Source organism: Aulonocara stuartgranti, assembly GCF_965226115.1.
Source record: "Aulonocara stuartgranti genome assembly, chromosome: 11".
NCBI lineage: Eukaryota > Metazoa > Chordata > Actinopteri > Cichliformes > Cichlidae > Aulonocara > Aulonocara stuartgranti.
In genome coordinates this window covers 25,692,913-25,715,412 of record NC_138947.1, presented here as the reverse complement: position 1 = coordinate 25,715,412, position 22,500 = coordinate 25,692,913, and the positions used below count along the sequence as shown (strand labels likewise).

Here is a 22,500-nt window from a genome sequence, read left to right as displayed (position 1 = left end):
AAGCTTTCTATGTGCTTCAATTTTGCCAGTTGCTTAAAAACTCAGAAAAATGTAATCTTTCAGCAAAGCAAGGGAGGGTGAAGATGAGAAATATCTGATTGACTCAGACAATCACCTGGTCTCAGCCTGATTGATTTGCAGTCTGCTTCCTGAGGACCACAACAAAAGGGAGCTGCAGAAAAAGTCCTGGAAAAAACATCACTAGAAAATACACAACGTTGTTCTCTGGTTATGGTCAGACTATTACATACACTCATCACAATTTCTTTCAACTTTAGTAGTTTGTCTTTGGCAGCATAAGAATGGTCAGACGAGACAAAGAAGGAGGTATTTGACCAGAATGACAAATACCTCCTAGAGGAGTAAAAGTGAGACTTTCTAATCTGAGAACACTGTACCAACTGTCAAGCATGGTGGTGGTAGCATCATACTTTGGGGTTGTTTTGCTGCCACTGGTACTGGTACATTGCACAAAGTGCAGTTACTCAACTTCACCTCAAAGCAACAGCTAGGCAATTTAAAAGTAGACATAGTTCGGTGTTTTCCTCAACCTATTGAAAATCTCCAGACTTTGCTTAAAAGCCACATCTGTGCTATGAAAGTCATGAACTTTACCAGTTCTGCAAAGAAGAGTGGTCAAACATCCAGCCACATTTCTACCAGAAGCTTGTTGATAGCTAACAAGAGCTTCTGGTCAAACTGCAACTTGCTAAAGGAACTTAAACCAAATATGGAATATACATACTTGGACGTGTATTCATACCCTGTGTGGATTATAAAAAATCCTAAATAAATTCAAACTTGCACACCCAATTTTGGTTTTTAAAGTCATTATGTATGTATACTGTACAACCATTCCACCCTGGAAAAACAACAGTTCAAAAAAATCATTCAAAGCACATAATTAAAATTACTGCAATATTCATGCCTGTGATGAATGTATGTAAACTTCTGAGCACAACTGTATATCAAAGCATTTGACTTCATTTGTATCATTCAAACTCTTTCTTTCAGTGTTTATGTTGTATGAACTTAAACCTGGCATTTTAGCTTGGTATCATTTATCTCTTTCAAATTGATTATCTTGTAGCATAAAGAGCTCAAACAACAAACACATCTGTAACTGTCCCAGTACTCACAGTGTGTCTGTGCATCAAATCACTTTTAGATGACAAATGATTACGACAGTGCAGAAAGCAAATAAATTTCTCTTTTACACACCAAGGCACATTAATCTACTCAGACTGCATTTTCAACACAAGCTTCTCTGAACTCCTTATAGATTAGAAATCAAAGAAGTGTCCTGGACTAGCTGCTGCTTCTGACAGGGCGTCATTCATGTCCGGCTGTGTCACAATGATACACTGCATGTGCTTCATCCACCTCAGCTCACTAGATAATTTGATATTTCAATGAAATGGTAAATAATGCAGTCAAAATGGTTCCTCTTCTATTAAACTGTTTCTCATGAAATAGTTAAAAAATGTTTTTTTTAAAAAGAATCCCACTGGCACCGGTAATCGTGTGAATAGTGATTTCATCAGGTGTGTTGAGGCATGCAACAAAAATCCACCCATCCATTTTTTCATGCTAATAATTGCCCTTCTCCTCCCTCTCTATCATGCAGAAGTGGACTGTGGTCATCCAGGTATACCTCCGCACGCAGTCATGAGTGGGGAGAAGTTTACATTTGGATCCACAGTGCGCTACTCATGCCTCGGAGACCACCAGCTAATAGGAGACTCATCACTCACCTGTCAACTGAATGGACACTGGAGTGGTCCACTGCCCCACTGCTCAGGTACACAGATACACAGAAATTTAGGTGTGCATATAAACAGAGGCAGTCCTGAACACATTCAAGCTATAAAGCAATAAAAGTCTGGCTTTTTTACTTTGCCTTGAGAATTTTAAATCAGTATTCGGGTATTTTAGTTTATTTTGTAAAGTGCATTTAATCTCTGTCCTTTAATTTGTATTTCTAAATTAATGGAAAGTGATGTGATTCAAAGGTTTTATTTAAACACATTTTCCACACTTAACCTTTTGTGATATCCACACAAGAGGTTAAGTGTGGTTTTGGTTTGATTTGTGGAGCTTTGAGATATCTCTAGAATATCTCAACATGCTCCAGTATGATAGAGTTTAATGGAATTGTGTTTGTGGTGAAAAATTCAGCAGCAGCATCTTTTTTTTTTTTACAGAAGAAATGTCCACAGTTCTCTGAATAATGGCACAGGCTACTGTTAAATAGCATAAATTGAATTTGTCAATGCTAGGAGCAACACACACATAATTTAGTTCAATTTTTCAATCAGGTTTTAAGACAAATTAAACCAAAACTGTCTGTATTTGTGGAATAGTGCAAGACGTAGATAAACGAAGAGATAAGACTGCATTTTATTTGAAACCTACCAGATTATTCAAATGAATACAGCAACACAATGTCGAAAGGCTTCAGTGTGCTAGTATTAATGGGATATTGGGTCAGATATCAGCCAAGTCAGCCAATTATTGCCCACAAATTAAGGCCCTGTGGAGCTCTTACTGGATTTAATGTACATTTGCTCATTATTGCGAACAATTTTCTCATCTACTCAAAGCAGTATTTCACTTTTAGAGCAGGCACTCCTGTTTATCTGACATATCTGCATTTCGCTGATGAAGACCAGAAAAAGCACACAGAGCCAGATTAGTGCCGAACCGTAGCCCTTACTCATCGTTTCTCTTCATGATCCGGATGTATATATTTGGACCTAAACCAAAGAATTTGGCGACACAATTGTTGCTTCCTGCTGAGACACTCAAATTGAGTGAGCGATATCACCCTTGACAAAACCTCTTTTTTTTTTTTTTTTGTACAACTTTGTGTACTATGTTCAGTACATTAGGCCCGTGAATCTCCCCTTGATGTTTTTTGAAAACTGTAAAAAAAGAGAGAGGCTTATAGCATGTCTGCAGAACTTCAAACTTCCCCCTTAATCCCCCCTGAGCACTTTCCTCTCATCACACTTAAGCATTTCTGACCATTTAAGTGGATTCTCTTTACTGAATGTTCACTTTCTTTGCTCAACTCACTGACCCAGAAGTAATATTTGTAAGCAGACTTGTGTGGCGGTTATTTTTTCCACTTCTTTCAATGGGAGTGTGAACTCTCTACTTACCTAATACTTATATTCTATTTGCTCAGACAGTTGAGAAGTACTGAGGCAATACAGACATTAGATTCCTAGGGCAGAGCGCAGATGCACAAGGAAGCACAGTCTCAAATTTATCCCCCATAGTTTTCATTTCATTATTTCATTGCAAAATAAAACAGAGAAAACAAATGCACAAAGGTTTAGTCTTTCTTGGAACCTACATTGTCTTGTGAACCAATAAAGCATATAATTGTACTGTTATTGGTTTTACAAAGCTAGATAATGATTCCAGGTATTTTTATTTTTATTGCCTATCACCTAGATTTTAAAAGCAGTTTGGCGTTTGATGGCAAGGCAATTTGATCAGCATGAGCTCAAATAGGGTTAACCCTAACCCTCTCTAACACTACCCTAAAATTCCTGTTTTTATCAGAGGAAACCTAGTTTTATACACTGCATTATTCTTGGCTAAATAAATAAAACAGTTAACGCCAGTCTTGTTTTTTTATTTAACTTGTCTAAACATAATCAACATCAACTCGTGAAAAATTTGACCACTGAAGCCAAAATCAGATCTGTTCCTGACTATCTATAATGTTGCTGTTAAGCGAGTAAATCCCTGGAGAAACTTGTCCTGCAGACCAACAGTCCTGGGTCACAACAACCAGATAATTCAATTGGAAATAAGAAACCTTTAGTTTACTGTAACCCAAGAAGTTAAAGGAAAAATATGGTCACAAACTATCGACTTTCCTTGTATATACTTAGATTACAAAATGGGTGTCACAGAATCAAAGATAGAGACAGAGGAGCGTCTGCGCTCACATTGACACCCATTGTGAATTTAGAATCAACAAATAATCTGACATTGTCTGGACTGTGCAAGGTAGAGAGAGTAATTGGAGGAAACCCACACAGGCACAGAAAGGACAAACAAACAAACTTCACACGGTAAGGCCCCAGTCTGGCCTTAAACCAGGAACCTTTTTGCTGTGAGCCGTTGGTGCTAACCACTGTTTCACTATGCTGTGGCAGTATTTTTCAGGTTTTAGCAAAGGGCCTGCACTCACCCATACATTGTACAACTGTTTAACTGATTATAGCTGGAATATGAAATACTGCATATAAAAGTGGCTGCAAGAGACATTCCTGACATGTGTAAATTTACATCACTACTACAAACTAAGGGGATAAGTTTGACAAGCTTGTTAAGTTTCAAGACATCTTTAAACTTTTAAACTAAACAGTTGGATGTGTGCATACTATTAAAATTTATGTATACATTTTTTTTTTTAAAGAATTCAGCCATTTTATCTTTTCTTTTTTTTTTTCACTCTGACAAATGTATGCAGTGCAGTCACTCAGGCCCAGAAAAAGAACAGATTAAACCTTCATATCTCTAACGAATCCCTAATGTGGACTGACAAGCAGAACTATAAGCTATAGGTGCAGTATCTAAATACAGACTCGAGCAGGAAACTGTGACACTCAGAACTCGGATTATGTTGATACAGATCGGGAAGGCTTCGTTCCATCATGTTGTCACACAGTATTATATGTAACTGCAGCAGAGCTCCTAATTAACTATGAAAACTGCAGCTTATAATGGGAAGAATGTACCATTGTAGCTCACTAGCTCATCATTATGAGGCTTGATGAATTTAGACCTGGCAGTAAACATCTGTTCCAGCTGTAGCAGAAACAGGAACCACAACACAGCTGGAGCTCGGTTGTTGCCTACAGGAAGTGAAGTTGCGAAGCACCAAATGCCTGCAGAGTTTTAAATCAGTGCAAGTGTACACTTTAGCACCTAGTTTTAACTGGCACATCAGCCTAAAGAATTGTCAGAATTACTACAACCATGTTATCTATCTAGAAAATGTTAATCTGTGTTTAAATGTTTCTCTCGCTCTCTCTTTTTTTTTCCAAGGCCCTGCATGATGTCTCGTCCTTTTACTCTAAGCTCCTGCTTTGTTGATGGCTATATTTGTTTACAGAAAGGTTGCTACATTGTCTAGAGATAGCTTTATCAGTGCTATGGAAATACCACATTATCATTCTCAGAGAGTATTCATCGCCAGTAGCAACAAAATAAGTATAACTATAAATTAATCAGAAGTCCAGCCCAGCGTCAGCAGCGGTTCTCATCCATGCGCCCGTCTATGCATCTATCCTTCCGCTCTCATCTGCCGTCTCTTGTTAATTAGTACGATGGGTCTTAAAACCTCTTGCCAGTCCATTCCCCTTTTGTCCTAGTCTGTTGCATGGCTGAGTTGAAGGCCTTATTATTTCCTCACAAAGGGAGCCTGGTGAACGGACATTAACTCCCGATTCAAACCAAATCACCACCATCCCAATTAGTAAGATTATAGCTGTCACAGTGCATGCCGAGTCAGCCTGCCTCACCTAACCAGAGGAGACTAATGAAGTACCGACAGCTGCTGTGAGCCATATATACACACCCACACACACATAGAGAGACACATACGCACAACACTTGCATGCGCGATATGCATGCATATTCTGAACTTGCACACAGAGATGAGAACAAGTACAAACACTCACATGTATGCTGTAATGGCACACATATATATGGAATGATATACACATTCATGGCCAAACACAAACTTATCTTCTCCAGCTGTGGGCCCTTGACCTGACAAATGCAGTTTGTGCACATTTGAGCAGTGGGATGTGTGTAGAAGATATGAGCTTTGTGTTTGTGCAGCGAGGCTTTGTCAACAAGTCCAGTATTACTGCAGCTGTTTGCTGCTGTGTAAACGGAGAACAGCTGCAATCAAGCAGGCAGTGATGCACGGGGTGTGTGCACAGCTCAAGGAACAGGATCTTAAAGCCAATAAATATAAATCCATCAGAGAGATCATCTATCTGTGCATCTATCCTTCTATCAATTTAAATGTCTGTTTCTATAAATCTGTATCTCTCTGTTTCTGTTATTCCTCTGAAGCCAAACATTGGACTTTTTTTCTATCTTCAACTCCTTTCTGTGAGAGAATGCAGCAACAATAGTAGTGGCAGTTAGTGTTATGTGCTTCTTTCCTTTGGTCTGATGGATGTCTCTAGTGAATACAAAACTACCCCACCAAAGACTCCATCCTAAAAACGCACCATTCAGCTAGGCTTGCTCTTCATCGCAACGTAAAATCTTCAGCAGTGATGTCACTGCCCTGATTCCATACCTGTCATCTCTCTCTCATTTCCGATGGCTTAGAAGGAGAACACGTCCTATTTCTTTCAGCCGACAGAGACAAGACTAATGGAAACATAAAGGGAATTAGTGAGAGAGACAGCAACTTTTTTTATGATTTAATTCACAGACATGAATGATAGGTGGTGTGAGGTGGTGACACTGAAAGTACTGTATGTTCCTCCACAGAACAAAGGACAGAAGGTATATTTCAAGATAATGAAAAAGCATTTATCTCTAGAGGTCAAACTGTATTCATCATTTCTCATAGCCACAGCTGGTTGCCTTTTAATGCTAGCTCTGCTGATTTTATGGACAGAAAGCTCCTGGTGTCAAAATTATGAGAAGTATTGGTCCTCCAGGCTGTTGGCATGGTGACAACTGCTCATCGGTGCATTGTATGTTTTACGACTGGTTCCTGGAAGACTCAGGCATTATCCAGTTTGAGTCTAAGCCCTCTTTGTATTGTCTTCTGTCTGGCAGACAGGAACATTGCGTTGCAATTCACTGCCGTACAAACTTAAAAGGATCCATCTGAGAACGTACACACAGTCCGTGAGGTGGATGGCATCTTCGCCGTCTTGTTTTCATTGCTCAATGTCTGTTTTATCTCTCATTGCAGGTGACTCGACGGGCACCTGTGGGGATCCAGGCACACCTGCCCATGCCAGCAGGGAGGCAGGGAACTTCAAAGTGCGCAGCAAAGTGCGCTTTACCTGCGCAGTGGGACATACACTGTATGGCTCAGCAGAGAGGATCTGCTTCCCCAATGGGACCTGGTCTGGCAAACAGCCGTTCTGCAAACGTAAGAGAAACCTTTAAAATATCGCTTTGATGTTATGTATGAAACACGCTGGAGTCAAACTGAGAGCTAACACACAAATATTTCTTTACACAAAGGCACACATTTAAGCTCCTACAGATACAGAGGGAGCTGCGTGGTTCCATGAGGCCACGTACTGAATCCCGATAGTTTCTTGTCTTTCTGGTAGAAAGAAAAGAAACATGCAGCACTGAATATTACCAGATATCTGGTTTGAAGGGCTTTTCTTTTTTCAGCGATCAGACTTTATCCGTTTTAAACCTTATTTGGATTATACTGTAGGGTTATCCAGACAAAGTTCTTGAACCTCTGCTTTATGTCAAAGGGGCACTCCACCACATAAAGTTGGGTTTGGTTGTTGCAGGAAGCAGTAATCAACTGATGAAAAGGATTGTCTCTTTGGAGAGAGTCTCAAGTTTTAATATACAACTCATGTTACCAAAAAAGACGTGAAATAACCCTTGGGCTTACGATTTAAAAGACAATGGTTGCATTATGGGAAGGCCTGAAGCTTAAAGTTAGAAGAGAACTTCAGAAGTCTTTCAAAGTTTCTAAAAGTATAGTACAAATTGCTGTAAAGCCACTTTAAGCATTGTGCAAGTGCAAAATAAAGAATCAGCATCGGTTGTGGTATCCGCAGTTTTCAAACAGGACGTGGCCTTTGCTTAAACACACAATGTATGCAACATATTGGCTGCATTCTAGCACATACAAAAAGCTCGCAAACGCAGCACTGCAGCAGATGGATAAATAGCTCTCTGCTGCAGTCTGGTATTTTCTGCCAGCACATGGTGCTGTGACTAGCTTCCAGATTGCAGCCGAAAAATTCATTAATTCTAGACACCTAAAGCCAAGTTCCTTTTGGATTGTGATAAATGAATCATTGTGGATTTTGAAGATATTAGTTCACAGAATGCCAGCTCTACATCTTGCATAAATTAGCCCCAGGGGTCAACCGGATATTGATGCAAATGTTTGACTGCTTCTCCGCTCCTCAGCTTACTGTCCACCAGCTTGGATGAGTGCCAGTGTCATTTTTAATATAATCAGCAAATGCACAGGTCCTCTGAACTACTCTGCCTTTCATTCCATCTCCTGACTTTCTTTCTTTCTTTTCCCCCCTTTCTCTAGCGTTCATTTCTCCAACACAGGCCCCTCCTCTTCTGATTTCTCTCGGTCTTAATCTCGTTGTCTAGCCATCTTCTCATCCCTATCTGCCATCTAACCCTCTTCCCTCTCATTCCCTCACTTTGTGTTCAACCTCTTCCTCCCTCTCTTTATTACCAAGCGTCTCTCTTCCACTAGCTTTTTATCTGTCCATCTCCCAGCTGAACTCCTGATTTAAAGATTACTTTAACTATCCATTCAACCGTCGGGAGTCAGGGAGGGGGACAGGAATTCACTGGAGCCTGAATGTGTTTCTGTGCTGTCTGCTTGTGATCTAAAACCCTGTCTCATGTTAAAGTCCATCCATTCATTATCCACAACCCCTTTACAGTCTCCGGAAAAACACTCAGTGTGGATATTCAACATGATATACATCTCACGTTGCCACGAGGGTCTGTTTTGTGTGTCTGTCATCGTGTCGATCTTGAATTATTAAAAAGAGGTGAGAAAAGAGGCTGCCGCACTTGATTTTTGGTAAATACACACAACAGCACATGCATACATTCTGTGGCTATATGTGCTCACGCATGTGTGTGTGTGCATTTGCAGAACAGAGCTGTGAGCATGCTGGCAGTTGGTATGTTGGTATGTGGCTGAGTGATGCGTTTGCACCTCAGTGAGTTTCTGCGTATGCACACATGTTAATTGAGAAATCACCACCACACTTGCAACACGTCTGTCTCCTACTAGAATCACTATTTCACATTTTCCAGGCAATTAGGTGATTGAGAGAGCAGATCACTTTTGTAATTAGACATGATTTGAAGCAGAAGAAAAACACATGAAACAAACTGTCCTCTCTACTCTTCAGTGAAAAAAATGAGCAGATTTCAAAAACACTGAAAGGGATTCCTGAGTGGGGAAAAAAAAAAATCCCAATCCCCGGTGCTTTTCTACCGCACTGGAAACATTTTTCTCCCTATCATAGGATTGCTCAGCCACATTTCAGCTTTATTATCATTATAAGTGCGCCCTGAGTCCTTAGCTGTAACTGTTCACATTACCCCCTCGCTTTTAGACAGCACTGCCATCACCATAGATGTACTGTAGGACTTGACAGTACACAAACGGCACTTTATTTACTGATGACTCATCAATACTGCGATAAGGTTTTGTGTACCACTGCATCAGTTCTGCTCATTAGCCTCTCTTAATAAAGCTCTATAGATTAGTTGTTCTTTACTGCTTTATTCACAGCTTCTCTAAAAAACAAAAAAACAAGCAGCAGTGCTTTCTTACGTCCTGTAATGGGAGGCACAAAGACATAATGAGGAACACAAGCCGAGGATTTCAGTCTGCCCTTTGCAGACTTTCCACCTGAGAGTTAATCAGACACAAGTCAAGAAACTGCAAACATACAGCAGGTCAAAGGCAAAACAGCAATTATTCCATAAATAAATATTTATATTCACAGTATAGTGCGTGAATATGTCCTTTCACAGCCATTTAATCCCCTCGGGACCTTCAGAAGTCATCTTGAAGCCACCTTCGGGGCTTCTAACCCACTGATATGGAAAATAGAAAATCCATTACTATTTTACACCTCTGACCTTCACATCCTGTCTTTTCTCCCCTGTATTGCAGCGGTACAGTGCGGGAATCCAGGTACCCCGGCTCACGGTCGTATTTCCCGTTTGGATGGCACAACCTTCTCCCATTCTATCGTGTATTCGTGTATGGAAGGATATTTCCTCACTGGTTCGCCTACACGCCAGTGTTTGGCAAATGGCACATGGTCTGGCACAGCTCCAAACTGCACAAGTGAGTTTTGCACACACAGACACATGAAAGGAGGATGTAGTTGTGTCTCGTAGTCATGGTGGATTTCTTTAAAAGGCCTCTCCGCTGCACAGCGTTCACACTTTCATTAGAAAATGAGAAGAAGAGCGGCTGTGTCAGTAGTCACTGTTAAAGGCTATGCTGTGATCGGTGTCTGATCAATAAGATGTGGTCAGGCATAGTCCAGATTCTGTCACTGCGGTGAACAGGGAACACACATCTTAGGGATTTCAGTGTTGCTTCGTTAATCACATTTAGTTCAGTCACACTTAAGTCTGGCAGTCATTGAATTTGTTACTCAAGAACTAGAACACACGCGCACACAAAGAAAAAGTTAGAAAATAGGACAAGAACGATTAGGCACTCCTCTGGGTGTGATGGGTAAACACAAATTCAATGTGGAAAAGGATGATCAGCACAATAATGCACAGCGAATGTACTGTTAGCATAGCAGATTGAATCAGCAGCCAGTCTCGTTCTTTGTATAATGTATGATCAAGTTGAACACGATGGACATTGAACCTGATGTTGTGCCCTCTTTCATCTGAAATCACGTGTGCCGGGAGCGCTGCTGAAATATATGATATCGATTAAGACAAATCTCTTTGAGCCTGTTCGCCCAGTGAAGCATCAAAGATGTCAGGCAGTTTTTATTGTCTGGATCTTGGCAAATGAGCCTCAGAGTAATTAAGAAGTATTCCAATCTATATTCAGTTTGCATCAGGATGACTTTGAAACAAAATTACACATTGTTCTTCTCTCTGAAAGTCCCCATATTCTCTCTTCCTTATTCTTTTTGCTTGTTATTGAATGACAAGAAAAAGATAAATGGTGTGGATGTAATTTTCAATTCTGGATTGAAATGGGTCTCTGGAGAGAGATGCACAGGGAAGGAGTGAAGAAAGCGAACGACTGGGGAAAAAATGGGTTTGAATAATAATGATCAAACGTGCAGTAAAGCAGAGGAGCTTTCTTAGCTCTTTTTCCCACTTTGGAGCGTGCTCATCCCCAAACTTCTTCTCTTTTGTACTATCACTTCACATTAAAGTTTAGTGGTCAGTTCAGGGACATCAACACTTAGGATGCCAGGATTGGCTCACTGTGCCTTCATTAAGGAGGCAATCATTTTCACGGTTCATGGGTAATCGATCATGTAGGTTACCAGATCAAAGTCACACAACACTCTCAAGGGGAGAGAGAAAAGTTTGAACTTTATTTTTTTCTCCCCAGAAACTCTTAGCGGATGATACATGAAATTTATAGAGCATGTTCAGAAATTAGCAAATGAGATGAAGTGTATTAAGGAAAGAGAGTTGCTCAGTGAATTGTGAACTAAAACCATAAAAGCACTTTGTCAAATAAATGGCGAACAGGGATTTTTTTTTAAAGTGATAATATTTGCCGTTTAATACACTCTAATTCAGTTGATTTCTCTGCTATCATCATATTTTCGCTTCTCTTGTCTGTGCGTTTCTCTGTCAGTTTAAGTGTAGTATTGGATTCCCCAAGTGGTGCAGAGGGATTACTGTACATGAAGGCATTTCTGAAGCGATCCGTTTCTTCAAATTGGAGTTCTTTTTTCCTAAGTAGCTAAAATATACTAAGTAATTGGTCGGCTCACATTGCTTTAGAAAAAGAAAATCAGTGATATAGCATCATGTGTCACTTCTTGGTCTTCTTCTACTACTTCTTCTTTCGGCTGCTCCCTTTAGGGGTCACCACAGTGTATCACCTGCTTCCATCTCAGCCTGTCCTCCTTGTAGAATCTGAGTATATGTTACTAACGTTCCCAAAGTATATCACAGTACAGAAAACAATATTAAACTTTCAAGAAGCAAGAAAAAAATGTTCATGAAGATTTACTGGAAGCAGCTTATTGACTTAATTTCTCACAGCAAGTAAGTGCACTGAAAGAAGCTGCATAGTTAAGTTAAATTGTTGAAGTCGGTAGCCTGCAGCTGTTGTGCACTGTGCTTGCTTAACTTGAGTTTTCACTTCCCATAGATAGACATGCATAATTAAAGATTTACAACTGTATACACACATTGTTTCCTCTTTCTTTCTGCGCCTTTCTTCTGGAAAGATGACTTTTCCACCTCCTCACAAGATGGTCACCTGACACCGGCTAAAATCTTTATGAGCTGTCCTTGATTTATGCCAGCAGCTTCTGACATGGGTTTGAAGAGATGTGCCATGCTTAATTGAAGATAATGTGTAATTTTGGTGGCTTCAAATGAACTGTGCATATAAAATGTGGCAACACAAAATATGCAGTGAACATTCATATATACTGTGCATAATCTTAGTACAGATTCAGAAACCCAGGTGTAATCCAGACCATAAGCATATGTGACGCAGCATGTGAAAGCCATGCTTTCTTGTATTTGTTGCCTGAAATTTGTAGAATAACATGCAAAAAACAGGTTTTATTTATCATTCTTTGTCAATGACTTTTTATCTTGAAGATGTCAAACTGTGTCTGTTCTTTGAGTTATTGTGATTCAGTAACAATGCAGATAGATAAATACTCACTCGTACAGATACAGACACTTATAATGGCCACCTCATCAGTGACTGTATTGTCATGTGTGGAATTCTGGCCAATTGCCGGGTGATGGGTGCTTGTAATGACATCTCCCGCCTGTGACATGGATGATGCAACCATGAGTAGTAATGCCCCTAAGTAGTATTTAGGAAAACCAGTGGTAATATCTTGTGTAACCACCAGGGGGAGCAGTGTGGAGCCGCATTGCTTTAGAGCACAGGTGTCCAACTCCAGGCCTCCAGGGCCGGTGTCCTGCAGGTTTTAGACGTGTCCTTGGTCCAACAAAGCTGATTTACATGGCTAAACGACCGAACAAGCTGGACAGATTATTGCTGACTTGTGTTTCTGAACATGAAAGCATAAAATGATTATTTCATTGCATTGCTAATGTTCTTATACAAAATGCAAATTTTAAATTGAAATTTGAACTCACTGCGATTGCGCAACAATATGTTTAAGTGTGTGTATTTCTGTCAGAAATATTTGGCACTTTTTTCTGAATATTTTTGATAATTAATGAGTGAAACACTGGGTGTAGGAGTGAACCACAACGATTTGGCACTGTGCTTAAAACTATTGGTAATTCTCGCCAGTTATGCTTTCCAAATAAATTAACAGTCATAGCATATGCATGCTTTCTCAAGTTGTCTGCAGCTAATCTTGGTCTATCACCTTTGCGATTTATATTAATACTCTAGTTTAAAACTTTTGTGCTCTGAATGGGACACTCCAAGTCCAACAACTGGTACATGTCCTGCAAATAAATGTCCAACAGGCAGCATTTATTTATTTAGTTATAGGAAAAACTCCATATGCTGAGAAGTAACAGTTATTGTTGTTCAACCTGGTCTTCATGAGTGACCATTGAAACAGCACTCTGCCCCCATAGGATATGATTTATTTTATCAACTAAGCAATTGGGAGATTATCAACAGCTGATACCTATTTTATACATTTTCTATATTGTTTCTTGTGATTGTGCGATCAAAGATCATCATCATCATCATATGAGCCCTCAACCTGAATGTAGAGAAAAACCACTCAAAATGTATGGAAAAGAACCATCTGGATGCTGATGATAAATAAATAAATAAATAAATACACACTTTGAAAAAAAGAACTTGTAAAAATATGTTATGCAGTAAATTGCTGGGTGTGAACCACCTGCATTTTTTTAACTATCCATCCATGCTCCGCGCATCTCTGATAAATCGCTGCAGTAATTTTAAGGGTAACTTTTACAGACAGCGGATTCCTTTGTCACAATAAGGTGATCGTTCAAACAGCTCTCTCACCCCCCCACCCCCCCTCAGAAGGCCAATGACTGCAAAAAAACTCTGGCTAAAGATCCGCTGTAGGCTGTTTGTGATTTTAACACATATAAACAGTATCCCAGGAATCACTGACAGCAGGTATTTACACAAAACTGGTACAAAAACAATCATTTTCTTTATATTTTCCTGAACCAGCCCCCCCCCAAAAAATGCTATGCAGTCCAAACAGCTGATAAGTTACACACACTCTGCAGTTGAGTAAAGAGGCGTGTTTATAGTGGAAAGTAGACGCTCCCCAGGAGAAGAAAAGGTGGATGCCTAGCTTCTGACATTCAGCTGAGAGCTCGCTGTGAGTTAACAGTCAGCCGGCTGACCTCTGGTTGAAAGCGGCAGTTTTCAGTGGCTATATCTGGAGCATGTATATTAAATAGTAAATATCTAACTAATAACTAATAATTTATTTGACATTAATTTCGAGAGGATGATAAATCTTACTAGTAAATACTAAACTTTATTTAATAAATAAAAGCGGCAGCACTCTTGACTTAGGGAATGGCTGGTGTAAGCCTATCTGAAGTTGAGTATTTTTCACATTTCCTGTCAAATATCACACAGGCAAATTTTTGTTCAGACAGTCAATATTACCAGAAAATGAACCTTACATGCTTTGGTGAGACCCAGATGTTATCTTTCCTCCACAATGCACCACAGAAAAGCTTGTCCTTGTAGTGTAATTACTACATTATTACATGAGTAGTCAAATATCATAGGGCTAAATTCTTAGAATTCGAAACATGGTTTACGTTATCTGACTTAGACTGGAAGTTGATGACAAGTTTAATAAGTAGTAAGTTACTGTGTGCAGAGCCACAGAACCACTTTGGGTGAGGAATATTATGTCAACTGCACATTAAACATCAAATGTATCAGTACCAGCTCCACTGCAGTTTATTCTTTGTCAGATTATGATATTTGGGGCAGGAATCTGTAAGAAGGATGCAGTACGGCATTGCTTCAGTTAACAGAAAAAGCACACAACAAATGACTATACATGCCAAACAAGCATAAAGGGTGCTGTTGTGGTTTTATGTTAATTTTCAAAATAAATGAGACTAGATTGTTCACATAGTGACATCAGTTTCAATCTCGTAAAATGAAGAATCCAGCTTTTCCCATGTGTTCTGTCAGAATACAAAGCTGGTTTTACCCAGGAAGGAAATACATCTCCAAGTGCTGAATTCCTTGGCAATAACCAAAAATAAACAAACAGAAATTAATTTAAGGGAGGAGGCGTTAGCAGTGACAGCCATATGCATCAAACTGACTTCTTACATTAAGGTGAACAAGTCAGGAAAGATTTTGTAATAAGTATGCACAAATTAGAGCCTCCGAGATGAAACGAGGGCTATGAAAAAGCAATCAAATAAAGGCTGGCAACTATAATTTCATCAGCGGTAGCACTGGGTTAAGACCTGACAACATACTGGGCCAACACTCAGCCATCTGTTTACTTTGGAGAAATTGTGCCATGAAAAGAAGCCAAGAGTAGGGATATGAAAAGAAGAGACTGCACAAAATACATTATTATTATTTTTATTAGTTCCTCTGCTGATTTAGACAAATTATATAACTAGAGTGGCGTAATCTAGAATGGAGAAGTGCAAGTAAACATTACGATTACTGTTAGTAGTATTATGACAATGTAGGTGTCACTTAGTCTTATGTCATGTGCACAGCAAACTGGCAATGTAGCTATTCCTTATTTTCACATAACATTATGTCAGATGCCTGGAAATCATTTTTAGTTATGTTAATGCATCGAACACTTAAGAGGCCAACGAATACTGTGTTCCTTAGACGGCATCTAAAAGAGCTGCTTTATAAAATAATGATTCATTGTTACTTTATTACTGTCCACCTATCATTTATTTGTCACGTGGGCTTTTAGAAGTCATTTGAGAAACTGCTTGTATGTTGCTTTCAGTTACAAAATTATTACATTCAGACTAAAACCTCAGTGTATCTAAAAGTATCATTAAAAACCCCACGTCACTATATTCTGCTCTCAGCTCCCATTCAGGACATCCAATGGAAGTAGCTTTCTTTTTAAGAACTTAAGGATTGTAATGAAATAAACTGAATCTCAGTTTTCTGAAAAGTCCAAGTAAGCAACTTTTGTTACAAACATAAATTCACATAAATGGTGGCTGTATGCACCTTTTGGCTTGTGAAGCTGGCTCTTAAAGCCCAAAGGTGGGGATTCTGACTTCCACTATCTTGATATTTTGTAGCAGAATGCAACAAGTAAAGAGCTGGATGCAAAAACCGAGGGAAATGGTACACACCTTTTCATTCACAGTGTTGACCAGTTCAGATACCTAACCTGTTTTACCTTCCTTTTTGATTGCAAATGGGAAATATTTTACAAAATAAATGTTGTATGAAATGTGACTTAAAACTATAATTATGACCAAAAACACTCCAGGGAAGTGTTTACTGAGGTCATAGTTCAAGGGAAGTGTGCTGTCTTTTTCCTTTGGGATAGATAAGTCACCCCATGCTCTCCATTAGAAAGAAAGCAGATTCAAAGTGTTCACTGGCTTCACTATTCAGATCCAGAAGCCACACTGGTAGCCTCATCGATTACAAAGACCAGCTGAAATACAAACAACATAGAAGAAAAGTACTTTTATGTATCTGTAAAACTGCAGCCAAGCTAGTTTTTCCAGTAATTCTTTACAGATAAATGTCCCTCAGAGGTGAATTGCTACTCTCTACTCTCTCATGTCCAACAGCTCATTACAGACCTGCCAAATCACACAAAAGGCAATACCCTGATCAGTCATACTTAAGTTGAACCAACGTTGCTTCTGGCAATTCACGACTACACAGAACAATTTGATTCATACGAGTGAAAGAATACTCAGAACCAATTAACATTTACCAGTCACGAACATATAACTACCAACTAGCTGGTGGCAAACACGCAGCGTTAAGTTTTTTGTGTTTTTTGTGCAGACATCTCCTGTTCTTGTCACTGTCTTGGGTATGAATTATGGGTCGAGGTGTAGCAATGATCATCATGCACAGCTGTAAATGTCACAGATATTTCAGTCATTTGATAAAATATTAGTATGACCGCTGTGTCATTATTAAACCTGAAAAGAATAATCCTAACCATGATGAAGTACACAGTGATGTCGCAGTGGCACAAATAAATGCAAGATTAGGAAAAGAACTAATGATTAATGATACAAAGGAAGACTAAAAATAGAAATGTTGCTTTATGTTTCATGTTGAAGTTCACTCCACACCATTAAGGATGATTTCTGATGCAGCGCTTATTTTTTACTACCAATGGCAGTGATCACCTGTGGCGATCCCGGTATCCCAGCAAATGGACTCAGGTTTGGCGACGACACCACAGTGGGCCAGAATGTGACGTTCATGTGCCAACTGGGGTATGTGATGGTGGGAGGGGACAACTCTTTCACCAGGACCTGCACCAGCAATGGGACGTGGAGTGGAACCATGCCAGCATGTCAAGGCAAGTACCTCCCACAGATACGCATTTCTCCTACACTGTATCAAAGACTTGCTGCGGTGGACGTTCAACCTTGATAACCATCAGACAGCGTTGTAACAACCTTGGCATGCCAGCACACTGTCACGCACAATCTAAAGTGTATGCTTACATCCAGAGATCTAATGAGATTAGCAAGAAAGGTGACACAGGCTTCCTGTGTAGTCAGATACTGCCATATACTCCTCACTTAAGCGCACTGATAATGCAAATGGCAATGACACTGAAAGACATAAACCTATTTGCATAATAAGGTGCATATATTTGAAACGTACACATCCACACATAGAAATAAAGCCATTTTTAATGTGTTTCTCAAAATATCACCCATTTAATGCAAAAATCTTGCTACTTTTTATGCTTCACTGTCTATGGCCACATTCTCAGCTGGATTAAAAAAAACTATATATCTCCATCTATGATGATTTCATCCCCCAGTCTAGAGTTGCACCTGTGAATGCAAAGAGCCGATGCTAAAAGTTCTCTGACACCTGGTGATGGATGGCTAATAAGTCCTCTCCATCACCACAAGGATACCTCTAATTGTACCCCAACAGTTAATCACTGGAGTCCTCTCCCTGAAGTTTGTGCCCATTCTACTCTATGATTAACATCAAAGTTGGAAAATCCAGGAAGAGGACTTAGCTGTTGTACGCCCATCAGCGATACATCACTCCGTGATTTATGACGCCTGAGTGGAGGCATAGATTAGCATTTCTGCGCTTGACACTCAAAAGTAAGTATTGCAGGGAAGATTAACTTGTGCAGCGAACAGCTCAAGAGTACACCAGGAAGGGGAAGAGCCCACAAGGCTAATAGGGGCTCATTGTTGCTAAGGAACTGTTCCCAGGCTGCTGTCTCAGTTACAGTGAAGCAGGCCTCTTGAGGTAGACGAAAGGACAAATGAAATGAAATAGGCAGGTTGTGAGAGGTTCAAACCTCCTTTGAGTTTGTTTTTTGTGTTTCTACTTGTAACCCATATATAAGACTTTTGGGGGGGGGATCCAAAGATAGTTAAGCTCATAAGTAGCTGTTTAAGCCAGGCTACTTCTTGCCCTACTAATCTTCTCAACCTTGTCTTGAAGATTAAAAAATTACAAAATTCAGTCTGACAGTAATTGTAATATTTTATTAGTGCTATTCAATATTAACGTGCCGTGTTCTGGGGTATTGTACGGTGAAGCTGTTGGTTGAATTGATGGTCCCACAGCTGTTTAAACTGGGAGAGAAAAGAAGACAGAGGGCAATGGGTGTATATGTGCAAGTGTATAACCCTCATGTGTGTATATTAAAAGTGTGTGACATTGCTAACCTCTGAGCGCTAATCCTTGACAGCTACCGCAACCGCTCAGCCTCTCGGTCCTCGATCCGGCTACGCTTAATGGGGGTGGCGTGGAAAGGAGCAAAACCCCAGAGCTTAGGCCTCCTCATCACACTCGCTCACACACCGCTGTGCCTGAATACAATCACACGGGGGCATTCAATTACAGAAGTGTCTCTCTCATGCATACGTAGACACAGATGATTGCACACTCACGTTTTCTCCCAGCGCTGCCACTGCCTGAATGCTGTCAGCTCCCACTGACCTGTATGCATTAGTCAGTGAGCCACAAGGTCCTCCTGCCTCTGTCTCTCAACTGCCTTCGCTTTTCCGATAGCACTTATTTCTCTCATGGGATAAATGAATAAAAGAAAGGCAAGAGAGAGAGGACTTTGATTACTAAGTGGGTGCTCAACATTAATTTTCCATTCCTCGGTGTGGATGGGGTATAAAGAAGGAGTACAGACGTTTTATGCTTTGCTTTCCCCCTGTCTCCGTGTTCTTCCTGTCCTTTGGTCTCTTTCTAAGACTATCTAGGGCAAGCAATAGAAAAGCACACTGGTAATCATACGTTTTTTTATCATCACTCTCCCTGACAGCCTACGCAGTGGGACATCTCAGAAAAGGACTGGAAAAATATCTGTTTTCTTTTCTTTCATGTGAAACTAAAAACAATGCCTATTTTTGCACAAGTTTTTTTTGTTTTGTTTTTGGTTTTTTGTTGTTCATTTTTCACGATTGGGTTTAAGTTGAAGGTGCTTGCAGTTCACTCAAGGTGAACTGTTTTAAAGTTCTCACACCTGGCATCTGTCACCTTGTCATAGATTTTGGATGATTGTGCCACAGGAAACTGAGTTAGTATTCTAAGAAAGGGAGGGGGACGAGGGGAAAAAAGTGAGAGGAAAGCCAAGAGGAGAAAAATTGAGACAAAGAGGTTTTGCATGTGCCAAGCCTGGGCATAAATTTGCACTTAGTGTATGAGCATCAGTTTTAGCCACAGCATTTGTGTGTGATGACGCATCCTAAGCCTTGCCCGGCAAGGATTCAGTTTGAATCCCGGGTTTGGCATGTTCAGCTAAGAGGCACTAATGCTGCTTAGAACTACTTACGAAAATGGGGACACTCTCTGCTTTTTTTAAAGCAAGTAATTTCAGATGCAGTGCTTACAGGATTAGAAGACCTACTCTTCTAATCTGTGTAAATTGCCTACTTGCACACGTGCACTCATACATTTTCTATAACCCCCCCCCCTTTCGTGTCTTTTACACAGATATACCGTAAGATCACTGAAATACACACGCAAACCTGCTTTTTACTTTACAGCCTCCAGCTACGCATTTTAGTGAGATAATTCAGAATGAAGTGCCCCTTTTTTCCCAGAGCAACAACTTGGAAATCCCAAACTGAAGGCACTCTTTACTGATTCATTAACTTCAAAGGGAAACAATTTTAAGTGAACCTGTTTCTCCTTGAGAAACAAAATTACGTTAACAAACAAAACATTAAAAAACAGATTGGAGCACGAGAAGGTTTTTTGCTCTTATTTTTATTCTCTATTCACCGTGGCCTAAATACTGTTCTGATTATAGCACACTTCATATATACTGTATATGCTGCTGCAAAATGTCCATATGGAAATCATTTTGGATCTGCTGCCAACTGAGAACAAAAAGACAGTTCCACCTTTGAGAGGATGTGTGAATATCCCACAGTGGCTTGCTCCACATTTACTGTAATTTGTTGTGCAGAGAATGAAAAGTTGCGCTAACGAGGCAAGGAAGTTGTCCGTCATGTGCCTGCCTTCTATCCCCGCGTCACTCTCATGTCATAACTTGGATAATTGTCACAACTTTTTGATTTTTGAATTGTGAAAATAAGATGAAGAGAATTAAAGGCTTCTCTGTCAGGGAGCCATATGTAACAAGCACGCATGTATTTTAAATATAAACGAATCAATTGAACTTGCCACAGTTGAAAGATTCGGATAAGGCTCGACTTCAGTTTGCAGATGTTTGTTCAAGTGTTTAACTAAACACAAGAATGCCAAAAAGAAAGAAGGGAGAAAAAGACTTGGGGGTAATGATGGGTGCTGAGGGAGGATAGCAGTGGTATAAAGCAACAGCACTAATTTATTCACATCTCTAAAACCCATATCCCATCTGCGTCCCCACGGGTTCATCTCCAAGTGTGTCAGAACAAACTTTGAGCTTTATTATGCATTCATTTATTACATTTGTTGAGCTGAAAGTTTACGGCTTACACAGACGCAAGATGCCCCCCTCATTTTGCACAGAAATTATTCTGTATTCTCCAAACAGAAATCGCTCACAGTCAAAACACAGACTATTTCTCTGAGCTAAAGACCTCATTTTCAGCTGTAATCCACACTATGCAGAATGGTGAATTAGTGCCACCTCTTCTGCTTTTAATTTGATGCTTTTGGTGTAATGGGGTTTTGGTCACTGCATTGACCAGTTTTAACCTGACTTGGTTTTTAGTTTTTTTTTTGTTTGTTTTTTTAAATAAAGGTCTCTAGGAAACATTTTAACCATCAGTATATGAATAGGATGATAAAAGCTTATATTTCTTGGATGAAAAGTGAGTGTATTACTGTGTTTACTGTGTGTTTACATCCATCTTACGCCATCTTAACCTCAGTGCAATTAATATTTAGCAACATTTCAATTTGAAATGTAAGATTCAGTACATGTGTAGCCATATTCTTGTAAATACAGATTAATCACAGTAGTTGTTTGTCTGTTCTCCTTGAGTTACATTCAGCAGCCATTTTGGTTGCTGAATGTAACTCACCTTTGCTGTAAGGCAGAAGAAAAACAATCTTTCCTCAAGGTTTCGTTTGACCTCTCCTGCTGGCATCCAAGGCTACTAAACCCAATATTTTCAAGTCACAACATTTTCTTGTTGTAAGTTATATTTTAGCTGAGAGTCTTCGTTTGCAAAATACCTTCTTCCAGCAAATATTCAGACTATGTCAGAGAGTGAACCATAGATGATTCCAGTAAACTATCAAAGACTATATTCTATCTATAACTCTAAATACTTCAAATTTGCTTTAGACCCTCAACTATTACAGAGGGTGGCGGTACACACTAATCATCGATTCTCCCCCTTAAAATCAGAGAGTGTCAGAATGGGAAGGTGAACTATTTCCTATTTTTTAGTTCTGACGATTTTGCTGAGATTTGAAATTTGAGTCTTGCCCTCTTTTAAGCATTGCACTCAAACTTAATTCGTTCTGATTTGTGCTTTGAATATACTCTGATGCGTCTGTGACCTGCGTATCCACTCTATCCCTACAGTGGTCACCTGTCCTACACCCCCATCCATCCCCAACGGCCTCCTTGAGGGCTCAGTCCTGGAGTGGGGAACCAGCGTGAGTTACACCTGTTTACCCGGCTATGAGCTGTCTTTTCCTGCTGTGCTAACCTGCACAGGGAACGGGACATGGAGCGGAGACTTGCCTCAGTGCTTGCGTGAGTCATCGTTTCCTACGTTCATTCATGCCCACAGTGCCTTCAGGATGATTGTAATGTACAGGAAGTCTCTCTATGTTTAGACTGAAATAAACCAGATGACATTTCTGAGACTGTCAGAAACTCGGTGATTCCAACAGTGAGCTTAATTGGACTGTTTTTGCCC

At 39.9% G+C, this 22,500-nt stretch overlaps 1 protein-coding gene across 1 annotated transcript in view; it reads left to right on the top strand.

Annotated features, from left to right (window-relative positions):
* The window catches only part of LOC309717712 (CUB and sushi domain-containing protein 3-like), a 245,739-nt gene that overhangs the window by 201,036 nt on the left and 22,203 nt on the right, over nt 1-22,500 (top strand). Inside the window, 5 exon segments of the mRNA XM_082552492.1 lie at nt 1,628-1,801; nt 6,971-7,153; nt 9,923-10,099; nt 17,301-17,483; nt 22,161-22,334. Coding sequence (XP_082408618.1) covers nt 1,628-1,801; nt 6,971-7,153; nt 9,923-10,099; nt 17,301-17,483; nt 22,161-22,334 — 891 coding nt within the window.